General features: G+C 41.2%; 1 protein-coding gene across 2 annotated transcripts in view; it reads left to right on the top strand.

Moving 5' to 3' along the window:
• The window catches only part of PPP1R14C (protein phosphatase 1 regulatory inhibitor subunit 14C), an 88,207-nt gene that overhangs the window by 62,200 nt on the left and 1,804 nt on the right, over positions 1-24,203 (top strand). Inside the window, exons 2-4 of one of the 2 annotated variants that reach the window (XM_082405588.1) lie at positions 5,287-5,370; positions 6,780-6,812; positions 20,961-21,065. In XM_082405588.1, coding sequence (XP_082261714.1) covers positions 5,287-5,370; positions 6,780-6,812; positions 20,961-21,044 — 201 coding nt within the window. In that variant the 3' untranslated portion in view covers positions 21,045-21,065. The remainder of the gene's footprint in view (positions 1-5,286; positions 5,371-6,779; positions 6,813-20,960; positions 21,066-24,203) is intronic. The other variant, XM_082405589.1, reaches the window with a different exon arrangement.

Genomic DNA, 24,203 nt, shown 5'->3' with positions numbered 1-24,203 from the left:
AAAAAAGATATCTTAACATTAAAAATCTGGGGGCTTCCCTGGTGGCGCAGTGGTTGAGAATCTGCCTGCTAATGCAGGGGACACGGGTTCGAGCCCTGGTCTGGGAAGATCCCACATGCCACAGAGCAACTAGGCCCGTGAGCCACAACTACTGAGCCTGAGCGTCTGGAGCCTGTGCTCCGCAACGGGAGAGGCCGTGATAGTGAGAGGCCCGTGCACCGCGATGAAGAGTGGCCCCCGCTTGCCACAACTAGAGAAAGCCCTCGCGCAGAAACGAAGACCCAACACAGCCAAAATAAATAAATAAATAAATAAATAAATAAATAAATAAACAAACAAACCTTATAAAAAAAAATAAAATAAAGTCAACAAAAAATAAAAAAAAAATAAAAATCTGTATTTTCAGCTTTTCTGAAAACTTGGAAAATCTGGCAGCATAGAGCACATGGTCCTAAAAGGTTACAATAGTTGGAAATGGAGGGTTGTTTTGTTTTGTTTTTTGCTGCCTTTCCTTGGGGCATGCTTTCTCTTGTTTGCCGCACTCCTCACTACTCCTTATAGCACCCCACCTGCCTCAGCTCTCATTCTGGCTTTCATAGTCATTAATATTCATAGCCCAGAGCTGTCTGACCCCCAGGCCAAGGACCTTTCTACACCCTGTACTTAGAACAACCCTTGTATTTTGCCTTCTGTGTATACCATTCTGCCTCTTTTGGGTGCTCTCTCTCCCCCTCTAAACCTATCCAAATCCTGCCGTTCCACAAGGCCAGCTTACGTGCTCTCTGCTCTGTGAAACCCTCCCCGCCTGCCCCAGGAGGAGGTTTTCCCCCTCCTTAATCATAAAGCCCTTTGGGTTTGTCTCTGTCTTTTGGTGCTGTTGGAGATCATTTGTTTCTGTGTTTCGGCTGCCCCTCCAGAGCAGGGCCTCACGGTGTTGATACAGTGCCCGTGTATGGTGGGTGCTCAGCGACGCACAACCAGAAAGATGCACAGACATGGTCAAGGGCCTCGTTCTGTGGGTATCGACAGGAAGGTGAATATAGGGTGCTGTTAGCTGGTGACTTACCCCAGCCACTCCGAAGAGGTTGTTTCGTTTTTGTCACCAGAGCCCCTGTTTGCAGATCTATTTTTAACATGGGAGAAATTCCCCAAACACAGCTAGATTCTGGCAAACCAGAGTAGGCTGTGGGTGTAGTCACTCCCTGGTAAGTGATTTGATCTATCACCAAGGTTGTTCAGTGATACTGCTTTATACAGACGATAGAGCTCAAGAGAACAATTGAATTTGGAGTATTGCTACACTCATTAAAAATATTTAATACCAGGGCTTCCCTGGTGGCGCAGTGGTTGAAAGTCTGCCTGCTAATGCAGGGGACACGGGTTTGAGCCCTGGTCTGGGAAGATCCCACATGCCGCGGAGCGGCTGGGCCCGTGAGCCACAACTACTGAGCCTGCGCGTCTGGAGCCTGTGCTCCGCAACAAGAGAGGCCGCGATAGTGAGAGGCCCGCGCACCGCGATGAAGAGTGGCCCCCGGTTGCCGCCAACTAGAGAAAGCCCTCGCACAGAAACGAAGACCCAACACAGCCAAAAATAAATAAATAAATAATTTAAAAAAGAAAAAAAAAAATTTAATACCAAATATACACAGGATTCTATGCTTGATACTAGATCAGTCTTTTCTTCCTACATGTACCTCCATGGCCCCCATCTCTACGTCCTCAGTGGGGCTTTGGTTTCAGTATCACCAACCTTCAGAACCCACCCTGCTCCACGCTCCTGGTACACGTGCTGAGCCTGACCTCCTCCTGGCCTCTGAGAGAAGTGGGTGGGGGTAATGAGAAACTCATAGGTTGGGAGAAAATGCTGATGTCTAGTGATTTGTTATAATTACTCAGCCAGTGAATACTTGTTTTGCATCAACCTTCCCACTTGGAAAGCCCAGGCCAGGGTTTCCCAGCCACATGCCCTTGGGGCATGGTAGTGACCTTGCGATGCTAGCTGTTTTCTTTATTCCTGTCAAGCTCCTCTGAGAGGGGAGGAGGCTCCCCTTTGTCTGGGCCAGAGGGTGAGTGGACTCAAGGGCCAGTCCCGTCCAGCGGTGTGAAAGGCGCTGTGTCTTCACTGGTGCAGCAGTCACTCGCCACGTGTGGCAGCTGAGCCCTGAAACGTGGCTAAGGTGACTGAGGAAGTGGATTCTTAACTGTATTTCATCTTAGCGAATTTAAACTGAAATACAGCCCAGACCTCAAGGGTTGGGAAAACTGGGTCAGATGCGGTCAGCGCCTGCGGGAGAGCCCAGCGCAGTCGTGCTGAGAGGACACCTAATTGCAGATACTGCTGCGTGGGTGCGACTCTACTTTGCTACGCAAGTAAAAGCCTGTTTGACCAAATTTGGCGGGGCTTCAAAGCTGCACGATGTTTGCAGGGAAACCCACGGCGGTGCTGTTCTGACGGGGGCATTGTTCGCTTATTCTTTAAGTTCCTTTCAGAACAGCAGACACAGAGCTTCCCTTAGCTGTGATTACTTGAACAGTTTCTACAACCTGCTTCCTCTGCTTGATTTCATTAAACCGTGACATAAATACATACTTGGTGCCCAAACCACGTATAAATGCTGAACCCAAATGACGGTTTTGGGGGAGGAGTCGGGGAACTTAGGGGGAGGCTGTATAGACTGTTACACAGATTGATACTTGTGGGTTTATCGCTTTTGCTTGGCTTTTCTTGAACAGAGTCAGCTGAAATCGGCTCTGGGTATTTTGACCTCACACAGTGGTTAGTAAAGCCACGCCAAGCTGTGGACGTAGGTGAATTAATCTTGAGCCACATTTGCTAGAATACACACACAACGTGTGCCCGGCGCTGCTCCAGAGGCTGGATTGCCGTGGCTTCAGCATTCTTTGGCCTGGGGAGGGTCCACGTGGTCCATGTGTGATTTATCGACACTGCGGCTTCCCAGTTGCAATCTGTGTACATGCGCTGCCAGTTGTTCTGTAATCTAGTGAGTTTCTTTGTTGGTGTTTCAGTTCCCACTGGTCCTTTCACTGTGGAAAGTCTGGCAGACCCTTGAGAGCTGTACCACTATTGGTGGCTCCCCAATGACTCCCCTCTCCCCCCGCAGTCTTACTTTCAGCCACAATTTCAAATATACACAGAATAGGAAGTCGGGCACAGGCAGCATTGGGGCAAGAGAATGCCAGGGTGGAGGGGACGCAGTCTCCAGGGAGGCTGGTACCCATACAGGGAGGCAGTGCTCAGCATCCTGACTGAACGGAGTACAGCCTTGGGATCCTCCAGCATCCTCCCCCCATGGAGGCCACATCTGTACCCATCTCCCTGCTCTGCCCTGGAGAGGGCTTAAAAATGGCATCTCATTTGAAACAGCAGCTCTGTGCCGGTCTGAGAGACAGGCTGGCTGGATGAAAGTGAGGGATGGATGGCTTCTAGTGAAGGAGGGGAAAGCCACAGAGCTCAGCCAGCTCTAAGCGGAGGGCAGTGATGCTGTGTTCACTGCCATATGTAGCTTGAGTCTCAGGGCCTGGTACGTACTGTCCAATATTCCCATAGGCAGATACACACCGCCACCCCTGTACTGCTTTCCTGACATCCTCGGAAGCCAGGTGATTATGTTTTAGTTTTATTCCTATCCCCACTCTCCAGTAAGAAGCGTTCTTTCCTAGTTCTAAGGTCATTTGAATTTTCTAAGGAGATATGCTTTTTTTTTTTCCCATTTTTTGTTGGTATTATTATTAAAATTTTTAAAAGAGATTTTAACCTTAATAAGACTAAGATGTTACACTTGCCCCTCTGCTTTGGGTTCAGTTTTCCTTCTGCTTTATCTGAGCTTTCCAATATGGATTGCATATCTCACCGTAGTAAAGAAACAAAAGTCAGCACCCCTATTTACAAGGGTTTTAGGAGCTCTGTGTCAAGAACTAGGGGCAGAGACCAATATATATATTTCTTCTTATTATTCACAGTGGTGTATAATATTCCTCAGTTTCCTCAAAACACTTGGGTCCTCGCTTTTGTGTTGGAGCAGGAAAAAGAATGGTTGAGCACTATTAGTAAATGCATTTTACTAGAAAGGAAGTTCTCAGAAAGTCAGCCTTGCCCCTGAAGACCAGACAACACAGCTGGCACAGAGCGGCTAAGCCCAGGTGTCCGCACAGGTGTCCCACACACAGGTTTCTCCCTGGCTTCTGCAGACACCCCTCGGCCATCCCTGTGGCTGGGACGAGTTGGCCTGCAGGTGACTCCTCATGGGAAGGGGAAATGCAAAATTACAGCCCTCTCCTACATGTGATTTTCTCTCAATGTTCTCAGAGATGTGGGGAAGATCAGGTAACAGACAGAATGAGAGGTAGCCAAGATCTACTGTGGGTTGGAGCTGCAGATTCCAAATCAGTGAGGTCTATCACCGCATTGCAGGTGGACTTTCCTGCCCTCTGTTATGGACTGGATGTCTTTGGCTGCAGGAATATGAAACTTGACTCACAATAATGGGGCTTTACTAGAATGTCGGTGGGCTTCAGAAGTGGTTTGACTCGGTGACTGGTGACGTTATCCAGAACCCTCTTTCCGTATTTCTCCCCACTCTGCCCACCGTGAGTCAGGCTCTCCCTTCGTGGTTGCACGATTGTTGCCGGCAATTTCTAGGTTACAGGCTTCCTTAGCCGGCTCTCCAGCAGGGATGCTTCTATTGAAAGAGCTTCTGTTCCCAGAACCCCCATTGGTCTCGGTTGAGTCTGTAACTGGGGTTGGGGTGATATTGACCCAAGAGCCCTGCCTCAGAAATGCGTGGCACACTCAGGTTTTCCCAGACCCAGAACTAGGAAGGGAGATGCGGACCTCCCCCCACCCCCCCAAAAAAGATCAGGGAAGGGTAGATGTTGGGTAGGAAACTGCAAGTCTCACTACTCTTCCTATAGTCTGCCAATCCCCCATTACATACTCAGAAGCGCAGGTTTTTTGCCAGAAAGTAGGAAATCGTCATTTTTGAAATAACATTACTTTCTACGCTTTGTGACTCTTATGTCTCCTTTGCTCCCTACTCCTCTCTCTGTTCCTTTTCCCTCCTTCCCCTTCCCACCTCTTCTTCCTTTTTTCTACTGTTTCCGCCTTTCTCTCTAACTCCTACTTCCCATTCCTTTTTCTTTTCCTCCCCTTCCTCCTAGTCTCTTCTTCCCCCCCTTAATTGTCAATGCATCTGTATAACTGAACTAAATTGGTTCGATACGATGTAGTATCTCACTAAATAGAATGCTTTCACATTTGCCCCCCAGGAAGAAGAAATGCCAGAAGTGGAAATTGACATTGACGATCTTCTTGATGCAGACAGTGAAGAAGAGAGAGCTTTAAAATTACGGGTAAGCAGCATTCAAAATCTAGAACCTTTGATGGATGCTTGAATCCACTTGGGTCTCCTGAGCATGGCTTGCACTGATTCTGCCCTGGGGTGGCACTCGGGCAATGGCCGTTTGCAGAGAGAAAGCAATGGGATGCTGAGTATTCACCCTCACAAACTGCATCTCTGGTGATAAGTCAGGTCTTGACTATAGTCAGTTCTTAAAGCACCTTACAGATATGAGTTTCTCCAGCCTTAACTTCTTGGGAGAAAGATGGTTCTTTCTTTCCAAGAAAGTTGGTTCTTTCTTTCTACTCTCCAAAGATCCGTTTGCCAGAGAAGGAAGTGATGTCCCATAGTTATATGAGAAGGAGAGGGGCTGAGCTAGAACTGGAGTATCTAAGCTCAGGCTTCTGGTCTTGCAGTTGTGAATTATATCATTCATGAAATTAATTTCTAGATAAGATTGTCTACAGTATAATTCTATTTAATAAAATATCCTTTACTGGAGTATGCTCACCTGATACAATGGATGTTGAGATGCCCCATGTCTCCTTTGTCCAGAGCAATAAAATATTTATTTCCCTTCCTGCAGGAAGTCAAATCTATCATTTTAAAATCTGCATTTGGGAGTTTCTAAAACCAATTAACCTTTGACCAGCCATTGTTCTTAATGTTCACTGATAATTACTGTTAATGGCTGTTAGTTATCACTGATGGCAAATGATCACTAAAGGCAAGTAAAGGGCCCATTTGAATGTGTTGAATGTGTTAATAATTGCTAGTGTCCCTTGAGTGGTGAACAGTCTCAGTTTAATGTTTATCTCTTGTTGGTAAATTTAGCTGGGAGAAGATAGCATCCTAGTTATGAAAGTTAAATACAAAAAACACAAAAACAAAAAACCAGGCGCCAGTTCTATAAAAAATGTAATGACATAAAATTTTCTTCTAAAAGTAAGAACTTGAAAGGGGCTTTGGCTGCCATCAGGTCAGCCCCTTTGGTTCCCAGGAGAGGACAACCAAAGCCTGCTGAGGTGTGACAGGCCACTCTGGGGTTAAGTCACAGCCAGACCCTCGCTCCCCACGTCCAGTGTGATTGTCACCATCTCTTACAGGCTGTCTCAACTTAAGTGTATCCAGTTCATTATTAACCACACTGGCAGCCAGAAGGACGGGTATGTGTGTGTGCTTCTGTGTGTGTGTGTGTGTGTGTATTCTGAAGAGTGCAAGGCATTCCTGCAAAGGAAGGGTACGACTTTTTGTATTTTCAGAGGACCAACAAATGCTGAAATAAAGTGTGGTTCTAGGTAGTCAATATGAAAAATTGATTTACCATGTTAAGAATAATACTATAAAGATGAAATGATTTTTGACTTCACTTTTAAAATGATACTGAATTTTAAAATAAAACTTCTGTGTATTTCATTCTAGGAAGCTCTCGTAGACTGCTACAAACCAACAGAGGTAAACAAATTACTTTTCCTAAATGCCAAGTTTGAATTGGTTTTTATTAAATCAATTTGTCTATTTTTAAAGCTAAGCCATAATAAGCGGGGTGATTATGTGTATACTAAGTAGCCATTATTATCCATAAGTGAAGGGCATGTGTTTGTTTGTTTGTTTTTAATTAATTAATTTATTTATTTATTTTTGGCTGCGTTGGGTCTTTGTTGCTGCGTGCGGGTTTTCTCTAGTTGCAGTGAGCGGGGGCTACTCTTGGTTGCGGTGTGTGGGCTTCTCATTGTCGTGGCTTCTCTTGTTGCGGAACACGGGCTCTAGGCGCGCGGGCTTCAGTAGTTGTGGCTCGTGGGCTCTAGAGTGCAGGCTCAGTAGTTGTGGCGCACAGGCTTAGTTGCTCCGGGGCATGTGGGATCTTCCCAGAGCGGGGATCAAACCCGTGTCCCCTGCATTGGCAGGCAGATTCTTAACCACTGCGCCACCAGGGAAGCCCTCACGTGTTTGAATAGTACTAACTTGCTTATTTGTAAATCTCAGCACGTCTGGTTCTGGAAGACTTAAAACTAATGGAATTGGGTGTGTTGCCTGCTTTTATATAAAAGCCAAACTTCAAAGGAAATTGTGAGAGGGTTTGGAATCATTTTAGTAAAAGTTTTAGATTTACAACTGGAGAATACATTCTATTAGGGTATAGGTATGTATTTTTTAAAAGCTTAAAGCTGATTCTGTCATTCATAATTGAGCGATAGCCTTTATTGGAAGGATAAATTTTATGCTTTGTTTGGATATTTGTCAAGTGTATAAGTATTAATGTAAAAAACAATAGATGTTAGTTTGATTAGAACAAAGTATTTAATGTATACTCTAATGACCAAAATCATGAACAGTGTACAAATTAAGAATTTGATCAGTTATGAATATATTGGTAAAAGAGGTACTTTCAGTTTGTTCCTGTGATAAATCAGAGAAATTAGAAGATCCAGCAGATATTTTGTAGTCTATTTGCAATATCAAAGCAATGATGGTAGGACTTCTGTTTTTTTGAAGTGGTATAATTAGAAAGTGAGAGGAAAGTATGCTTTTAAGAGTGTGTAAAATTTAAATGAGTGTGGGGTTTTAGGGTAATTTGGTTTGAGGTCAGTTACTTACTGAAGTTTTATTCTTACAATCTCCAGTTTTCCTTTATATTTATTACTTTCTGTATTCATGGAGATTTTTAAATTTTAATTTTAGTTATTAAAATATATATTTTTAAATCAATGTAATACATATTCATAATTTTGAAAGCCTAAAATACTATTAGGCTCATGAAGAAAAAGTAGGAGTGTCTTTCCCACTCCTTAGTCCCCTTCCCTAGAGGTGTATATTTTATATTTACATACTATATTTATATATTTTTATACAACAACAATTCTGGCTGTTTCTCTGCTATTTACTCTTTTATTCCTAAATATACGTTTACTACTTTTTTTTTCACTTCTTGACTTAAGAGGAAATATGATAGATCCCTCACTCTCCACACAATTCATTTCCCTCCATCCCCTCAATAAAGTTATATAACGGTATTAGTTTAAATCAGTAGTCAATATTATGACTTAAACAAATTTTTTCACTGCTAAGTCAAACAGTGAAATATGACCACTGCTCCTTTCTTGTATAGTCATTTGTTTTTCCTGGAGTTGATAACTACCTTGTCATTTATTTTTGTCTAGTGCCTATTGATATTTTTTGTTAAACTCTCCAGAATCTTTGTCAAACTTGTAATATATTTTTTTGTATGCTCCAACATATAATTACTATTCCTCCATGCCAGGCTTTCTTCCTGGAGCCCCTATGCAACAATCTGGAGAAGTTATTCTCTGGGTTTACTGAGTAGCTACTGTCCTGAAAGTTCTGTTCAGATGCTTTGTTTCTTAAATCCCAGTCTTCCTCATTTTAGTTGGAGTACATCATCCAGTAGCTTTTTGAGAAAGGATGCATAAAAGGTAAATTTTTCCATCCTTGCATATATGAAAATGTATCTTGATCAATAGTTTGGATGGTGTAGAATTCTAGAATAAAATTCATTTTTAAAACTCAGTTTTAAAGGCATTATTCTATTGTTGTATTACTTCTGTTGTTAAGAAGTCTGATGCCTTTTCCATTCTCAGACCTTTGTAGGTGACCTATTCTTTTCCCTTCAGTTAACTTTTAGGATTATCTCCATATTTTGAAATTTTACAGTGATATGCTCTAGTGTGGGTCCTTTTCTATTCATATGCTGGGTACTTTGTAAGCTCTTTTATTTTTTAAATTAATTTTTATTGGAATATAGTTGTTTTACAATGTTGTGTTAATTTCTACTGTACAGCAAAATGAATCAGCTATACATATACATATATCCCCTCTATTTTGTATTTCCTTCCTATTTAGGTCACCACAGTGCATTAAATAGAGTTCCCTGTGCAATACAGTATGTTTTCATTAGTTATCTATTTTATAGATAGTATCGATTGTGTATATGTGTCAATCCCAATTTCCCAATTCCTCCCACCCTTGTAAACTCTTTCAGTCTGAAGATTTATGCCTTTCAGTTCTTCAAAACTTGCCTTTTATTATTTATTACTTTTTCCTTCAGTGTTCTATATTTTGGCTCTCCTGTTATTTAGATGTTTTACCTTCTGGATGGGACCTCTAATTTCTTATCTTTTCCCTTCTGTTTTTCATCTCCTTGATCTTTTGTTCTACTTTCTGAAAGATTTCCCTGACTTTATCTTCTAGCCTTTTTACTGATATTTTAAAATTTCAGCTATCTTATTTTTAATATCTAAGAACGCTTTTTTTAAATCACTGTCTACTATTTCATTTTAGTATTTCTTCTTATATTATGGATGCACTCATTCTTTTTTTTTTCCTTTGAGAATATCAATCAGATGTTTTATTTTCTTTGTTTTTGTTTTCAAGATTATTCTGCCCTCTGCATTTTCTCAGAATCACCTTTTTTTCTGTTTTTGTCTGTCTTTAGTGATTCTGGGGTGTGTACCCATGTTTGAATGTTAGGACCCAGTACACTGATTGGAATCTGTGTGAGCACAGCTTGTCCATTGGTGGGTCTCACCATGGAGTGACCAGGTTGCAAATCAGATTTTTTTCAGCCTGTGTGTGTATGGAGCAGGGGGATTCCTCATACTGTCACTATTTGAACATCTTTTTTTCTGGAGTTTTTTTTTGTTTGTTTGTTTGTTTGTTTAAGTTTGATCCTGTTAACTCCTATCTCAGCGTTGATCATCCGATTTCAGCCTTTTTGGAAGTAAGGATGGGAAGGTGGCAGAAGACCTCACCATTTAATTCTTCGGGGACTAGAACTCCTTTATTTATAGTTAGTTGGGAAATTAATGTACGAGTTCAAACAATTAGGTATTTGGAGAGCAGTAGCAAATTGTTGTGAAGGGTTAGACAAGCTTAGTGGGATTGTAGTCAGGAAAAGTGATGGATTATGCTGATGAGTTAACACGTGATGAGGGGGTGGGGGATTGCTGCTGAGAGTAGATGCGGACTGGTGGGTATAGATGTGCCATTGACTCACTTTATCATTCTCTTTTTCTTCAGTTCTTCTGGGTGGAGAAGTTCATGTTTTGGTGTTTAGGTGAGAAAGGTTGGATATGCATGAGTCCCCCTCTCCCTCGAGGTTTTGCAGTGTCTAGGGAGAAAAATATTTACACTCATTCACAACAGTTAGATGAAATGCAAGGTCTTGTCCTCCTGGAACAAAAGCGTTCCTCATCCGGTCTCTGTAAGGAGGCTTATGAGATGAAAGGATATGGTATTTGAATGCTCTCAGAGTTCCAAAGGAAGAAAGAAGAAAAAAGTGCTGGAATTTACGAGTGAGCCTCTCGTGTTCCTTGTTTAGCTCATGGTTTCTAGGAATGGAAATGGTGTCAAATGCTGGGGAATTTCAGTCAAGCTCATTGATCTATTAAAGGATCATTTCAGAAAAGTTTGGGTAGTTTTGCCTTTGAGCTTACGTGCATAAGAAACAGATTTTACTGGCCCCTGGATTGTGATGATAAACGTAATAGCTTGTGTTTCCCCAGAGCTCTAGAGTTCAGATTGCGAGAACAAGCATTATCTTATTTAATCCTCACAACCATCACTTGAAGTAGAGAACTTGCGTACCTTGTCTAAGACCTCATAGCAGTGAGCAGAGAGGCCAGGGCTCATCCCCGAGTTTCTGACACCTGATCTTGTGCTCTTTCTTTCCATCCTGCCAGTCTTCCTAAGCTGCTTGACTCGGCAAGACCTGTAGGACATTAAAGGACTTTGTCTTATCTCAGCTAAATGCCTAACAAATTAATGATGTTCTTTTTCAAGTCGTCTTCTCTGGAGGTGCTATTTTTTTGATCAAAAGAATTTTACATACAATTATTATGCCACTTTGAAGTTAGAAATGTAAGGAAGCCATCTTTGCTGACTCAGACATGTCTATTTATATAGTCTCATTGCAGAGGCTGGGGTGGGGAGTGAGGGGTGGAAAGAAGGCTGGGCTTTGAATCAAGAGTCTTACACCAGCACCAGCACCAAACGTGTGTGACTTTAAGCAATTTTCTCAACCTCTCCGAGCCTCCATTTCCTCCTTTATAAAAATGGAGGTAATCATAACCACCTCCCTGGGTTTTAGTAAGGGCTGTTTGCAATGATAATTCTCTTAGTGATAAGAACAACAACAATGATAGTAACAGCTCAGTCATTACTGAGCACATGCCAGGCACTGATCTAATCACATGTATTAACTCATTTCACCTTCGCAACAGAGCTGTGAGGTTGCCGCTATGATCATCAGCTAGAGAATGTGAGACACAGAAGGCTGCATAATTTGCGTCAGGTGACATAGTAAATAAGTGGAGAAGTCAGGGTACATAGGAAAGCAAATAACATGGAGCTTGACACATGCTAGTTGAATCTGGTTCCATATGACGCAGTGCTACTCCATTACATATTAAATACACAGAATGCCCAAATCCACGGATAATGATACTCAATTTGAAGAGCAGACTTTAAAGAAGCTGCTGATTTCACAGAAGTGATATGGTTTTGGCATGTCACTTTCTGTCACAGACTTTGGGTCCATGGTTTCATCCTGTGTGGCTCCCTGGCTAATAAGAAAGGGACTCATGTGTCCCCATTTTGATTCATATTCCAAACTGTGGACCTTTGACATTTAAATCTTTCCTGACTTAGACCCTTTAGAAAACACAGCAGTATAATTGTGGCCACCATGCTAACAGATTAGTGATTAACTAGTGAGAATGGTGTTTTAATTTTTTCCCCTTGAGCAAATGCCATTTCTGATGTAGTTGATATTAAAATAGAGCTGATCTAACGGTAGAAGAAGGATGTTTCTAGATAAAGCATGAAGAAAAGGAGTAATTTTGTTTTGGTTATTACTTGGATTTGAAGGATCCTAGTGGACATTGTAGAAATCAGGGAGAAGGATGTCGAGGCCAGCTAGCCAGGCTAGAGAGGAGCTTCTTTTCTTATTTCTCACTCTTACTTTGCATGGTTTTCCAATCTCAGGATCACAGAGGAGCGCTTCCATTGTGCTGGGATGGTGGACAGAAAAATGCATTTAATATTGGCTTGAGGGCATCTCTCTTACCATCTGTTAAGGGAATTGCCAGTCTTATCTGTGGACTTCTAGAAACCTCTTTTCATAGTTAAAGGTGGCTGTGCCATCGCTCTCTGATAAACATCGGATTTTTCTTTCTGATGTATTTCCTTTCTGTTATATGGAGGTCAAGGTACTACCTATCATCTTAGCAATCAAAGCCTGTAAATTGATATGCATCAGAGCTTCACTCAGGATGACTCAGTCTGTGAGTAGGTGGTGAAAGGCATCTTTGAATCCCAGTAGTCAGCTGGGTCACGGAAATGTCATGCCATGTGACGGTACAGAAGAAGGACGTCTAATTATTGTTTGCACATAGGAATTGACCAGAGTTTTCAAAAAGGCTGGGCTGCTCTGTTGTTCGTCCTGTGTTGGTGGTAGGAAGGCAGATTCTCCTTCTTTGCTTTGGTGTCACAGTGACTGCATCTTACTTTTCTGACAGGCTTTGGTGATGGCCATTGTCAACTCATCTTACTCACATCAGTCCTCTATCCATTTAACATCTTAACCTGTCGTTTAAAATATTGTTCCGTTTATGTGTACATGGAAGTACTCCCAGCCCCTGATCACTGAGCTGACTGCAGCAGAGAGAAAATATAAGCTGGGAGAGGCTGGGTGAGTGACTGGAGGAGGCATGGCTTGGCATTTTATTATGTTCTCTTTATTCATTTGCTCAACAAACGTTTATTGAAATCTGTGTGCCCGTAACTAATCTAGGGACTTAGGGTAGTGAATATGTGATTGTTAAAAACAATCTCTTAGAAGGACACAGCCAACTATGGTGAGAATTTCAATGCTCAGAGAATATTAAAATAGGAATAAAAGGACAGAAATGCCAGGGTGTCAGCTTATCCCATGGTTCTCTAAGTTAGGAACCGGTTGCTTAATGGAGAGTGATTTTAGGGGATCTGTGCTTTGCTAGAAAAAGCAGAAGAGTCAGGCTACATGCAGGGAAATCTTTTCATCTGGCTTCTCATGGGGTTTCCTCAAAAACGATTGCAGTTTTGGGCTGGGATGAGGAACAGAACTTGAATGTGAGATTAATGAGTTGAAATCTACCCTTTGAAAGCTGTCACCTTCAGAACGATGTTTCTGAAAAGTGAGAATCGGGAAATTACAAAGAAAGACCCAAATCAATGAGAATGATATTCTAGTGGTTGGAGCCATTGGCGATGAGAGCCTAATTATGTCTTAGTGTAATTAGACAGGTAAATGATAAAGAGTTGGGATTCATTAGCCAGAAACATGGGAAGCTTTACCTATGGCCCAAAGGATTTTAGTCCCAGTATGTCAGTTGCTCACACACGTTCATTAGGCCTCCTCTGACCAGGGAAAAAGAGCCAGGATGTGCTGGAGCTGGCATTTGGACACATTTTGAGTCGACATCCTGTGCTCTGTCTACTTCTCACTGCCTTTCTCTTAATTCTTACTAGGTGAGCACAAGCTCTACTTTGGAGTATTTATAAATCTGATTATGATTGTCTTTATTGAGGAAAATCAACCCTGAAATATTAGGAAAGCTTGCCAAAGACATGTAGTCACAGAGCAAAACTCGGCATTTATTTCCTGGTCTTATTCAGCACCCTGCAGTGTTAGGGGATGGGCCACAAGACCATCCTCACTTCTGACACCAGTTGCAAGTTCCAAGGTCCCCAAGACCATACTCATGTTTGACAATTTGCTAGAAGGACCCACAGAACTCACTGAAAGTTGTCATACTCACAGTTAAGTTTTATTACAGTGAAAGGCTACAGATTAAAATCAGCCAAGGGGAGAGATACTTGGGACAGAATCCAGGAAATTCAAATGCAGAGCCTCAGGCTGTTCTCTCCCAGTGGTGTCATGGACGGTGTTGATTCCCTCAGCCGTGATGTGTGTGTTATGTACAGAGTAGCCAATGAGGAAAGCTCACCTGAGCCTGGGGCTCCAGTGTTTTTATTGGGACCTGGTCACATAGACATGGTTGACTGTGCATGTAGCTAAGCTCAGTCTCCAGACCCTGGGGATATAGAGCTGATACCACGTGACCTGAAGTCCCCCCCGCCCCGCCACCGAAATCACACTGTTAGACTCTCTTGCATGGCCCAAGGTCCCTGGGTAAAGACCAGACCTCCTTTAGGGCAAGGTTAAATTCTTTACTACATTCTTAGAAGCAGGATGACCATGAGAATAATGATAATGATGATGACAACAGTAATTGCAATAAAACATGAGGAAAGAAGAAAGAGATGCCATTATAGGAAGACCACATGCATCTTGCCTTTTTGGATGTTTCCCCCCTCTGACCTCCCCCCCCAAGAAATTAATGATTGTTATTTTATAAAAGACTTGGTGGAGGAGGTACAGGCTTTAAAGGGCAGTGGACCTTTAAATGGTTGGCATTTTCCAGTGATTGATTGTGATTTTATGGCCTTTTCTTTTTCCGTTAAATTCAGAATGAATGATCATGTTTTAAAAGCTCATCAACCCTATATTAAAAACAGCTTTACATTCTTTCGTGTTTAGACTTAAATGGACAGAAGAAAAAATATGAGTTAAAGACAATTTGACACATGAGTTTTGGATTTCTATATCTTTAGCAAAGGGAGTCACAATCAAAGAAGCAAGTCTCAAACAGTTTAGAAATGGGTTTCTTTCATTTAGACAAGATTCATGTATTTGTAGTAAATAATATTGTTCTTCATTGATAATGGGACCCATGATGAAAGTAGTTTCCTTAGTGATTATAGAGTGGGAGATTATAATTTTGCTGAATTTACTCCATTGATTATTTACTGTGGTTGGATTACTTATGTGGACCTTATGTTGAGTGAATTGCAAGTGTACGGATTGTGAGAAACCCATTAGTAAGTGAAGGAAGAATTAAATGCCAGTAAGGTTGAATCTGGTGAGGGCAAATGAACTGTTCTGCTGTATATAAACCAAGGTTAGAATTTGGGTACAAAATAAATTAATCTAAGAGCAGTGGTCTGAACCTCTAAAATAGATTAATGCGACTGCTCTCACCAGCAGAACAAATTAATCTTTAATAGTGGATAGTCAAGGGGAGGGGGAGGGGTAAGATGTGACAGGGTGAGAGAGTGGCATGGACATATATACACTACCAAATGTAAAATAGATAGCTAGTGGGAAGCAGCCGCATAGCACAGGGAGATCAGCTTGGTGCTTTGTGAACACCTAGAGGGGTGGGATAGGGAGGGTGGGAGGGAGGGAGACGCAAGAGGGAAGAGATATGGGAACATATGTATATGTATAACTGATTCACTTTGTTATAAAGCAGAAACTAACACACCATTGTAAAGCAATTATACTCCAATAAAGATGTTAAAAAAATATGTAGATGGACTGTCTTAAACAACAGAAATTAAAAAAAATAAATAGTGGATAGTCAAGAAAATAAATAGAATAGTGTCAGTGGTTTTAAGTTGAAGGCGGGGGAACCAGGATGCAGTTAAGACCTTCAGGAATTCATGTTGGCAGAAGTCATTATAAGCACAGCAGGCACAAACCCTCACCCAAAGCAGATTCATAAACCTCTTTTCAGATAATGAAAAACAGGATCAGTTCTGGTGTGCCCTGTCAGCAAACGAACCCCTCTAAAGACAAATCCTCTCTCTTCCCCCCCAAAAAGCGGGGGAAATGAAGTATTTCAGTGATGAGTGGTGATGGCACTTGTGGTGCTGAATAATGCCAGTGACTGCAGGTAGCAACTCCCAGCGTCACACAGGGATGAGGTCGCCCCCGAAGCTGTGTTCGTCAGGGCTGATTCACTGCGTGCCCCTTTGGCCTCCTGTGTGACCCCGATATTCAAGCCAATGACAGTTTACAGTGTGATTTTTAAATGCTTAGCCAGTTCTTCGGGTGAGGACATTTTACCATTTGGAACAGTTTTCAGGTGTTGCCATCACATTTGAAAAGAGGTACATACTACCTACCCTTCCATTGTTCTCACGTATCTAATCTTTGTTGGATCTAGAAATTCTTCTCATAGAGCCTGGTGACTCTAGTTCACAATACTGTATTGTATGTTTGAAAGTTGGGAAGAGAGTAGATCTTAAAAGTGTTCATCGTAAGAAAAAAATTGTAACTCTTTGTGGTGATGGGTGTTAACTAGACTTACCGTCATGATTATTTCGCAGTATATACGTATATTGAATCATTGCGTCGTACTCCTGAAACTAGTATAATGCTATATGTCAATTACATCTCAATTTAAAAAAAAAGAAATTCTTCTTTCTCCACCCGATCACTACTTGCCTGATTGCCATGTCATCTGTTGAATATCAGGCTTTTTAGAAGAAGCGTCAGGTAGCTATGTAAAACGTGTGCGAGGTGACTTAATTTGCCGTCGTTTGGCCGTGAGGCTCAGGACCAGGAGCGGATGGGCCCTGTGAATGTGCAGTTTTAGGAAATGACTAGTGCATTGATTGGGGTGACAAAGAGGAGTCGCTGACCCCCATGGATCCCAGCCTTCAGAACCCTCCCCTGCTGTTTCTCTTCACCCCAGTCGGTACTCCGTGTAAGGGGTGGGTGGTATTTTTCTGGCAAGTAGGTAGAGCTTCCAGCGTTCTGCTGGGTGCCCTTATTTGGAGCTTGCATGATCTACACAATCACTGTGGTTGGTGGCACCATTCACCAAGCTGCGGTTTTAAGCATTTCCTTGGAAAGTCCTTTTGTCAGGAAATACTTCTAATCAAAGGGCTACCGCATAATATCCATTTATCTTGTTTATCTTTTCCAATGACTTGAAATGCTTGAAAGAACACGAGTGCAGTTTAATCATGCACAGAGCAGCGACTTGCAGTGATACCCTGCTTTCTCCTTTTCCCCCTTTCCGTTGGACCCACCTTCCTTAAAGCAGAGCAGTGTCATGACTGAGTGTAACGGATGAATCACTTCACTTTGAGCGACTAGGGAAGGGTCCCAGACGCCTGCCTATGGAGTTAATTATAAAACGCGCGTCCATCTGCCGCCTCTGGCGCAGACCCCAGCAGGCAGGAGGGGGTGGCAGCTGAAAGCCACGGGGCCCAGGAGGGATCCGGGACAAGAGCTCGGAGAGAGTGAGGCCTCTGCGAGGCCATGCCCTGTGCCAGCGCCACACGGCCAAAACTCCAGAGCGAGGAGGGACCTTTGTGTTCTCATGATGCTGCCAGATCCCTTCAGAAGTATACTTTGGCTTCTTTCTCTCTTAGGAGTCTCTCCGTAAATCAGGTGGCCGCATGTCATATACAGTCAGGTTTCCAGGGTCACTGGAAATGTTTCTTTTTTTCTGTTGCTTCTTTGATCTCTTCTGTATGTGTGTGCGCGCGCGCATGCCTCCCTGACCCCCCCCACCCCCAGCATCCTAGGCTCCGCTCTTCCCCAAGTGCTTCTCCTTTTCCCTAACTCCCCCAGGTGGCCTAATGTTCCAGTGCTGAAAGGAGAACCTTTAGAACCTTCCTCCATGGTAGCTGGAGCCAGTTGATACTTTGTACAATTCCGCCCTCCCCCATTGATATACAAAGATTCTCCTGTTGCCTCTCTCTGCTACTTCACTTTAATGCCTCAGCTGTATGAATTAATTGCTTCATACACACATTTCTTTACTTTGCAAACCTTTGCCGGGCACCTCCTGTGTATTAAGCACCATGCTAGGAAGACAAAGAGGAGTTGGATCCTTGCAACCAAGTAGGGGTGACAAGTGTGCACATGGATTATCTCGCATGCTTTTTAAGTATATAAATGATACTTTGCAAGTTTTCTTCTTCAGCCTGCTTATTGGGCCCAACATGAGATTTCTGAGATTTGTCCATGTTAATACAGGAGGCTCTAGTTTATTCATTTTTATTGCATTCCTCTGCAGTAACATTTTTAAAAATGTGTATAGTCATCCTTATTATAATTCATGAATACATTAGAAACCGACATGGATCTCTTTAGTAAGACATCTAGATTCCCATGGGCATCTGCTTTCCACTCATTAGAAAATCCTCTGTTTATTTGAGAATGGTAAAAAAGGTCAATATCTTAGTGTCATTATGACAAGTCTTCACCTCATAGGAAACCTGAAAGGGTCGCTGGGCCTCCCAGTTCCTGAGACTATACTGTCTTAGCAGACCTGCCCACACTCAAGTGTCTTCTGGAATTCCTTATAAATTTCAGTGGGCACCTGGGCAACAGAACATTCTATTACTCTGCTGGCTTTTAAGGTGCAGTTCCAGGGTTAAATAATTGTGCCCAAACTTAACATTTTCAAACTGTCCAGGCTTATCTTCCAAAAATAGTGTATTACTCACTTTACCAACTCTCCTTGCCAAGTAAAGGACCCCAAAGCATTAAGTGTTAACTGCAAAGAAGTTAGGCGAGGCTGCTCTGCTCTCCCCAAATCAAGTTTTTTGGAATCCCAAGAGAATGCAAGTACTGCAAATGCAGGGCAATAGTCTTTCCTGAAAAAAAGCAATAACATTCTTATGTACTAATATACTATAATACACTTATTCTCTCTTCTGCTGATACTCACTTAGGCTGTCTTTATTCACAGACAACATGATTGTCTATGTAGAAAATCCAATAGCGTGTACAAAAAAGTTACTAGAACTAATAAGTGAGTTCAGCAAGCTTGCAGGATACAAGATAAATATTTAAAAATCTATTGTATTTCTATATACTAGCAGCAAACAATGAAAAATTGAAATAAATGCACACCAGTCACAATAACATAAATATTAAATATTGAATACTTAGGAATAAATCTGACAGGAGATGTGTAATATTTGTACACTGAAGACCACAAAATGTTGCTTAAACCAGACTTAGATGGGTGTAGAGATATACCGTTTTCATGGGTGAGAAGATTCATTATTGTTAAGATGTCAGTTCTCTCCAAATTGATCTATAGATTTAATGCAGTCTCAGTGAGAACCCAGCAGGTTTTTATTGGTAGGCATTTACAAGCTAAATAATTCTAAAATTATTAAGGAAATTTAAAGGACCTAGAATAGTTTTGAAAAAGATTAATAAATTTGGCTGATTAACATTACCTGATTTTAGGACTTCTTATAAAAATCTATACTTATCAAGACTGTGGTATTGGTGTAAGGACAGACACATAAACAGATCAATGACCCAGCCATTCCACTCCTAGGTATTTGCCCAAAATAAATGGAAGCATATTTCATACAAAGACTTGTCCGTGATGTTTCAGCAACTTTATCTGTAATAGCCCCAAACTGGGAATAACTCAAACTTCCATCAACAGGTGGATGGGTAAACAAATTGTGATACTTCTCTAAAGTGGAATGCCACTTGGCAGTAAAAAAGAAATGAACTATTAATACATGCAACAGTATCACTGAACCTCAAAATAATTATGCTGAGCTAAAGAAGCCAGACTAAAAAGTATATAGTGTTACAGTTCTGTTTATAGAAAACTCAAGAAAAATGCAAACTAATCTATAGTGACAGAAAACAGATCAGTGTTTTCCTGGGGTAGGAGGAATAGGGGGAGGAGGGAAGGATTGCCAAGGAAAATGAAGAAACTGCTGGAGGTATTGGATAGGTCCATTATGTTCACTGTACAGATGGTATGCTCATAGTAATTTTATACTTTAAATATGTCTAATTTATGGCATAACAATTATATTTTAATAAAACTGTTTACAGAAAAGTCCCTGGAATCCTTTTAGTGTTGGGAGCTTCTATCCCAACCATTCTACTGAAACTTCTCTCCTCCAGGACACAGTGGCCCCTTTTCTTGCCTAATCCAATAGCTTTGTCTTTGACTGACTCAACCTCTCATCAGCAATTCCTTCTGTTGGCTTTAACCGCACACTTTCTTCACAATATTGTAAATCAACTATACTTCAATTAAAAAAAATTTTAAAACATTTTAAAAATAAAGTAAAACAGCACACTTTCTTGAGTTCTCCACTATCTCATTGGTTCTTCTTTTTAAGGTGTCTTTGCTGGCTCCAACTCTTTTGCCAGATCTCACTTGTTAGAGGGCCTCCGGCCTTGGTTTTGGCCTTTTCTTCCTCTCTATCTACACTTTCCTCCAAAGTGTTCTCATCTGGTTTTGTGATGCCAAGTATTGTCATCTTGTGCTGTTCGACAGAATTTTCCGAGATGATGGAAAAATCCTGTATCTGCATTGTCCGATATGGTAGCCACTAGATGTATATAGTTACTGAGTATTTGAAATGTGGCTACTGTGACCAAGGAAGTGAATTTTAATTTTTATTTATTTTAATTAGTTTAAATTGAAATAGCCACATGTGGTTAGGGGCTGCTGTATTGAATAGCCTGGGTCTAGATCATTGTGTTTACAAACTATGGGTGGTAACCATTAAGTGGTCTTGACCTGTATTTTTTTCAAAATATGAAATAGAATAGAAAGTATCTTACATGTAGTAAAAGTTATGTTTTTACATAAAACTTTTGTTTCCTTCTTGCATCTCTGTGTACTAGGTTGCTATAACCATGGATAGATCACATAGAGATTTTTAGGGTTTTTTGTTTGTTTTTGTTTTTAGGTGAAAGCCACTGATCTACATGCTGGTGATGCCCATATTTATGTCTTCAGCCATGAGCTGAGACCTGAAGTTACATTTATCTGACTTCTTGACATTTACCCTCAGGTACCTACTAGGCAACTCAAGTCTGTAAACTTGTTGTTTTTTCCCTCCAGTTATCCCCCGTCTCAGTAATCATCATCGCCCTTCTGCCAGTGTTCTGCTGAGGATCAGCGACCTTAATTTCCTTTTTTCCTGTTCCTGCTCCCTGCACCTGCTCCCACTTTCAGTCCAGCAGCAAGGTCTAGGCTCTGCCTCTGAAATGGATCTCAGATCTACCCATTTATTTCCATTTTGTCTTCCATGGACTTACTCTAAGCCACTGGCATCCCTTGCCTGGACCATTGCAACAGCTCCAAACTGATCTCTCTTTCACTCTTGTCTTCATAAAACTCATTCTCCACATAGCAGCCAAAGGGAATCTTTTAAAACCCTAAACCAGACGATGTTACTTCTCTACTTAAAGCCTCCAGTGGTCTTCCATTACACCGAGGATACTCCCTCTTGGCCTCCCTGTGGCCTACAAGGCCCTGGTGAGCTAGCCCTCGCACCTCCAGCGTGGCGCCCATCATGCTCACCTTGGCCTTTCCGCACCAGGAACACCCACGTCCTTGCTTGTTTCTCTGCAATGACTCTGCACACGTGCCATGACCCAGACCCCCAGATCTTCTTCAAGCTGGCTCTCTTTTATTAATTCAAGTTTCAACTCAGAAGTCATTTCTTCAAAGGGGCAGTCCTTCTTTGGCTAAATTAGTGTCCACAACCCAAGTCCGAGTGATCTGTTTTGGAAGTGAGTGACATATGTTGTTACTTATATAAAGTATTTTTGAGTAATATAAGCCAAGACCCATCAGTCAGTATTTTTGATTAGAGATCCTTGAATCTTCTTTGAGAATCATCTGTGATCAACAGAATCTTTCTGTGCAAGTGGTGTTATCAAGTTTCTCTCTGAAGAATCAATATTGGTCTTGCTATTTTTTAACTTAGCTGAGCATCTCATTATGCAAATTTATTGAATGGTTTAAAATATGTACAATACAGTTATATTAAGTTATAGACATATAAATTGCATTAATATAAAACTTAAAATTAGAGTTTTTCATTAATGTCAATATATCATAAATATAAGATGCATTATTTAAACTTTTTAATCACTGAGACTTATGTACAGCATGACCAATTTTTGGAGAAAATTTGAATGTGATTTAAATTACCAAATCGCTTTTCTCTTGAAGAAGAAACGTCTGTAGCTTAGGGTACATTATTCCTTATGTGATTTTAGTCTTTATTTTTATAATGGTCTTTATGAAAAATGTTATTAAAATAGTGCAGAAATATGACCAGAGTTAAGATAAATGGTAAGGTTTGTGATTTTGACCTTTGCTTCAAAAAAATAAAAAGAAAGGAAAGGAAAACTACACTCCAGTGCTGAAATTTTCACAGCAGTCATTTGAGTAAGAGATTGCAAAAACAATGAAATTAAAACTGTATGCTCAGTATCCTACGTATTGTTTAAACCACATGGTAAAGGAGGCAACAGGAAATGCGTTTAACTTTACAAAATGAAAATTTAATATAAGTGGGGAAATTTGACATTATTTCATCCTAGAAAGTTCTTAAATTAGATAAAAGTGGTGTTCAGAAAACTAAAATAGGGTGTCATTTTACCTCCCGTGTATTCCATTGTGTCCAAGTTCAGAAACAGTGGTGATTAAAATGTTTATGTCCTTTGACGTACTACTGGATAGCTCTCCAAAGGGAATAATCCAAATTGCAGAGAGAGATTTATACACAAAGATGTTAATTGTGGCATTATTTATAATTTTGAAAAGCCAGGAACCAACCGAATATCCAGTGATGGAGGAATTAAGCAGACTGTAGAACATCCGTATAATAAAGGACCGTATAACCATTAAAATTAATTTTTAAAAAGACTAATGTGGGAAAAAGTCTTGACATAATGCTAAGTGAAAAAAAGATATATTTATACAGTATGATCTTAATTAGGTAAAAATAATTTCCGTAGAAGAAAATATGTTAATAGTGGTTCATTCTGAAGAGTAATTGTTGCTGGTTTGTATTTTCCAGGTTTTCTAGAAAAAGCACATGTTACTTTTATAATAGCAAAAAGATTATTAAAAAAAGAAATCGTGGTGGCTAATAAAATACTAACTATTTAAGCATATTGTGTTTTAGAGCTGGAGAGAAGCACAGGGACCATTTAGTCTGGGTGCTATGACTAGGGGTTGTAATTGGTAGGCGAGGTTGTCTGAGAGCTGTTTTTCAGAGGCCGTAACGGAGAGGAAGTCTCCTTAGTGTTTTCGCTCTGGGATGCCCCTACTGTGTGCAGTTCTGTCGTGCACTGGCTGTCCTTTGCTGATCAGAAAGTCTGACTGGCTGTCAGCTTTGCTTCAACAAATATAAAAAAGGAGGACAAAGTAATTGTTATCTAATAAATGTGACATTTGGTAGGCAAAAACTTTAATACATGAGGCAACAATGAAAGATTGCTGAGGGTTTAAAGTGGGAAGCATTCTAGGTTGTCCTTTAATCTTTGGGTTTTCATCCATGAATAGTCACGACATCATTTTAGTGGGTCTCCCCCAGCATTACCTTTTAAATGAAATTAGAACAGAATAGGAACGATAGGGTGCATGGCATATAGTAAGTATTCATTCTTTAAATTCTTACTTCAGGTATGTTTTTGTACGTACTGGGTTGTAAATGTAAACGTGTCTGTTTTTCTTTTCAAACTGTGATTTGTAGTCAAATAAAGTCAAGAGACTCTTACTGTGATCTAGACCAGTGGTTCTCAGTAATATTCTGAGACCAGAAGCATAGGTGTCACCTGGGAGCTAGTTAGAAATGCAAATTCTCAGGCCGCACCCCAGACCTACTGAGTCAGTAACTCTGGGAGTGGGCCCAGCACTCTTTGGTTTATATAATAAGGTACCCCCCCCAACCGGTGATTCTGATGTGCACTCAAATTTGAAGACCACTGGTCTAGCCTTGCTATTTCAGGTGTGGTCCAGAGACTAACGCTGGCATCACTTGGCAGCCAGTTGGAAATGCAAAATCTTCAGCCCCAACCAGACCTACTCATTCAGAATCTACATGCTCCCCAGGTGATTTGTATGCACGGATTAAAGATTTAGTAAAGGTTGGGAGGAATTGATCTAAACCACATAGGCCTTCAGGGGCCAA

This window comes from Balaenoptera borealis (genome assembly GCF_965194805.1).
Source record: "Balaenoptera borealis genome assembly, chromosome: 9".
NCBI classification, from domain to species: domain Eukaryota; kingdom Metazoa; phylum Chordata; class Mammalia; order Artiodactyla; family Balaenopteridae; genus Balaenoptera; species Balaenoptera borealis.
This window is presented reverse-complemented; position numbering and strand designations above follow the sequence as displayed.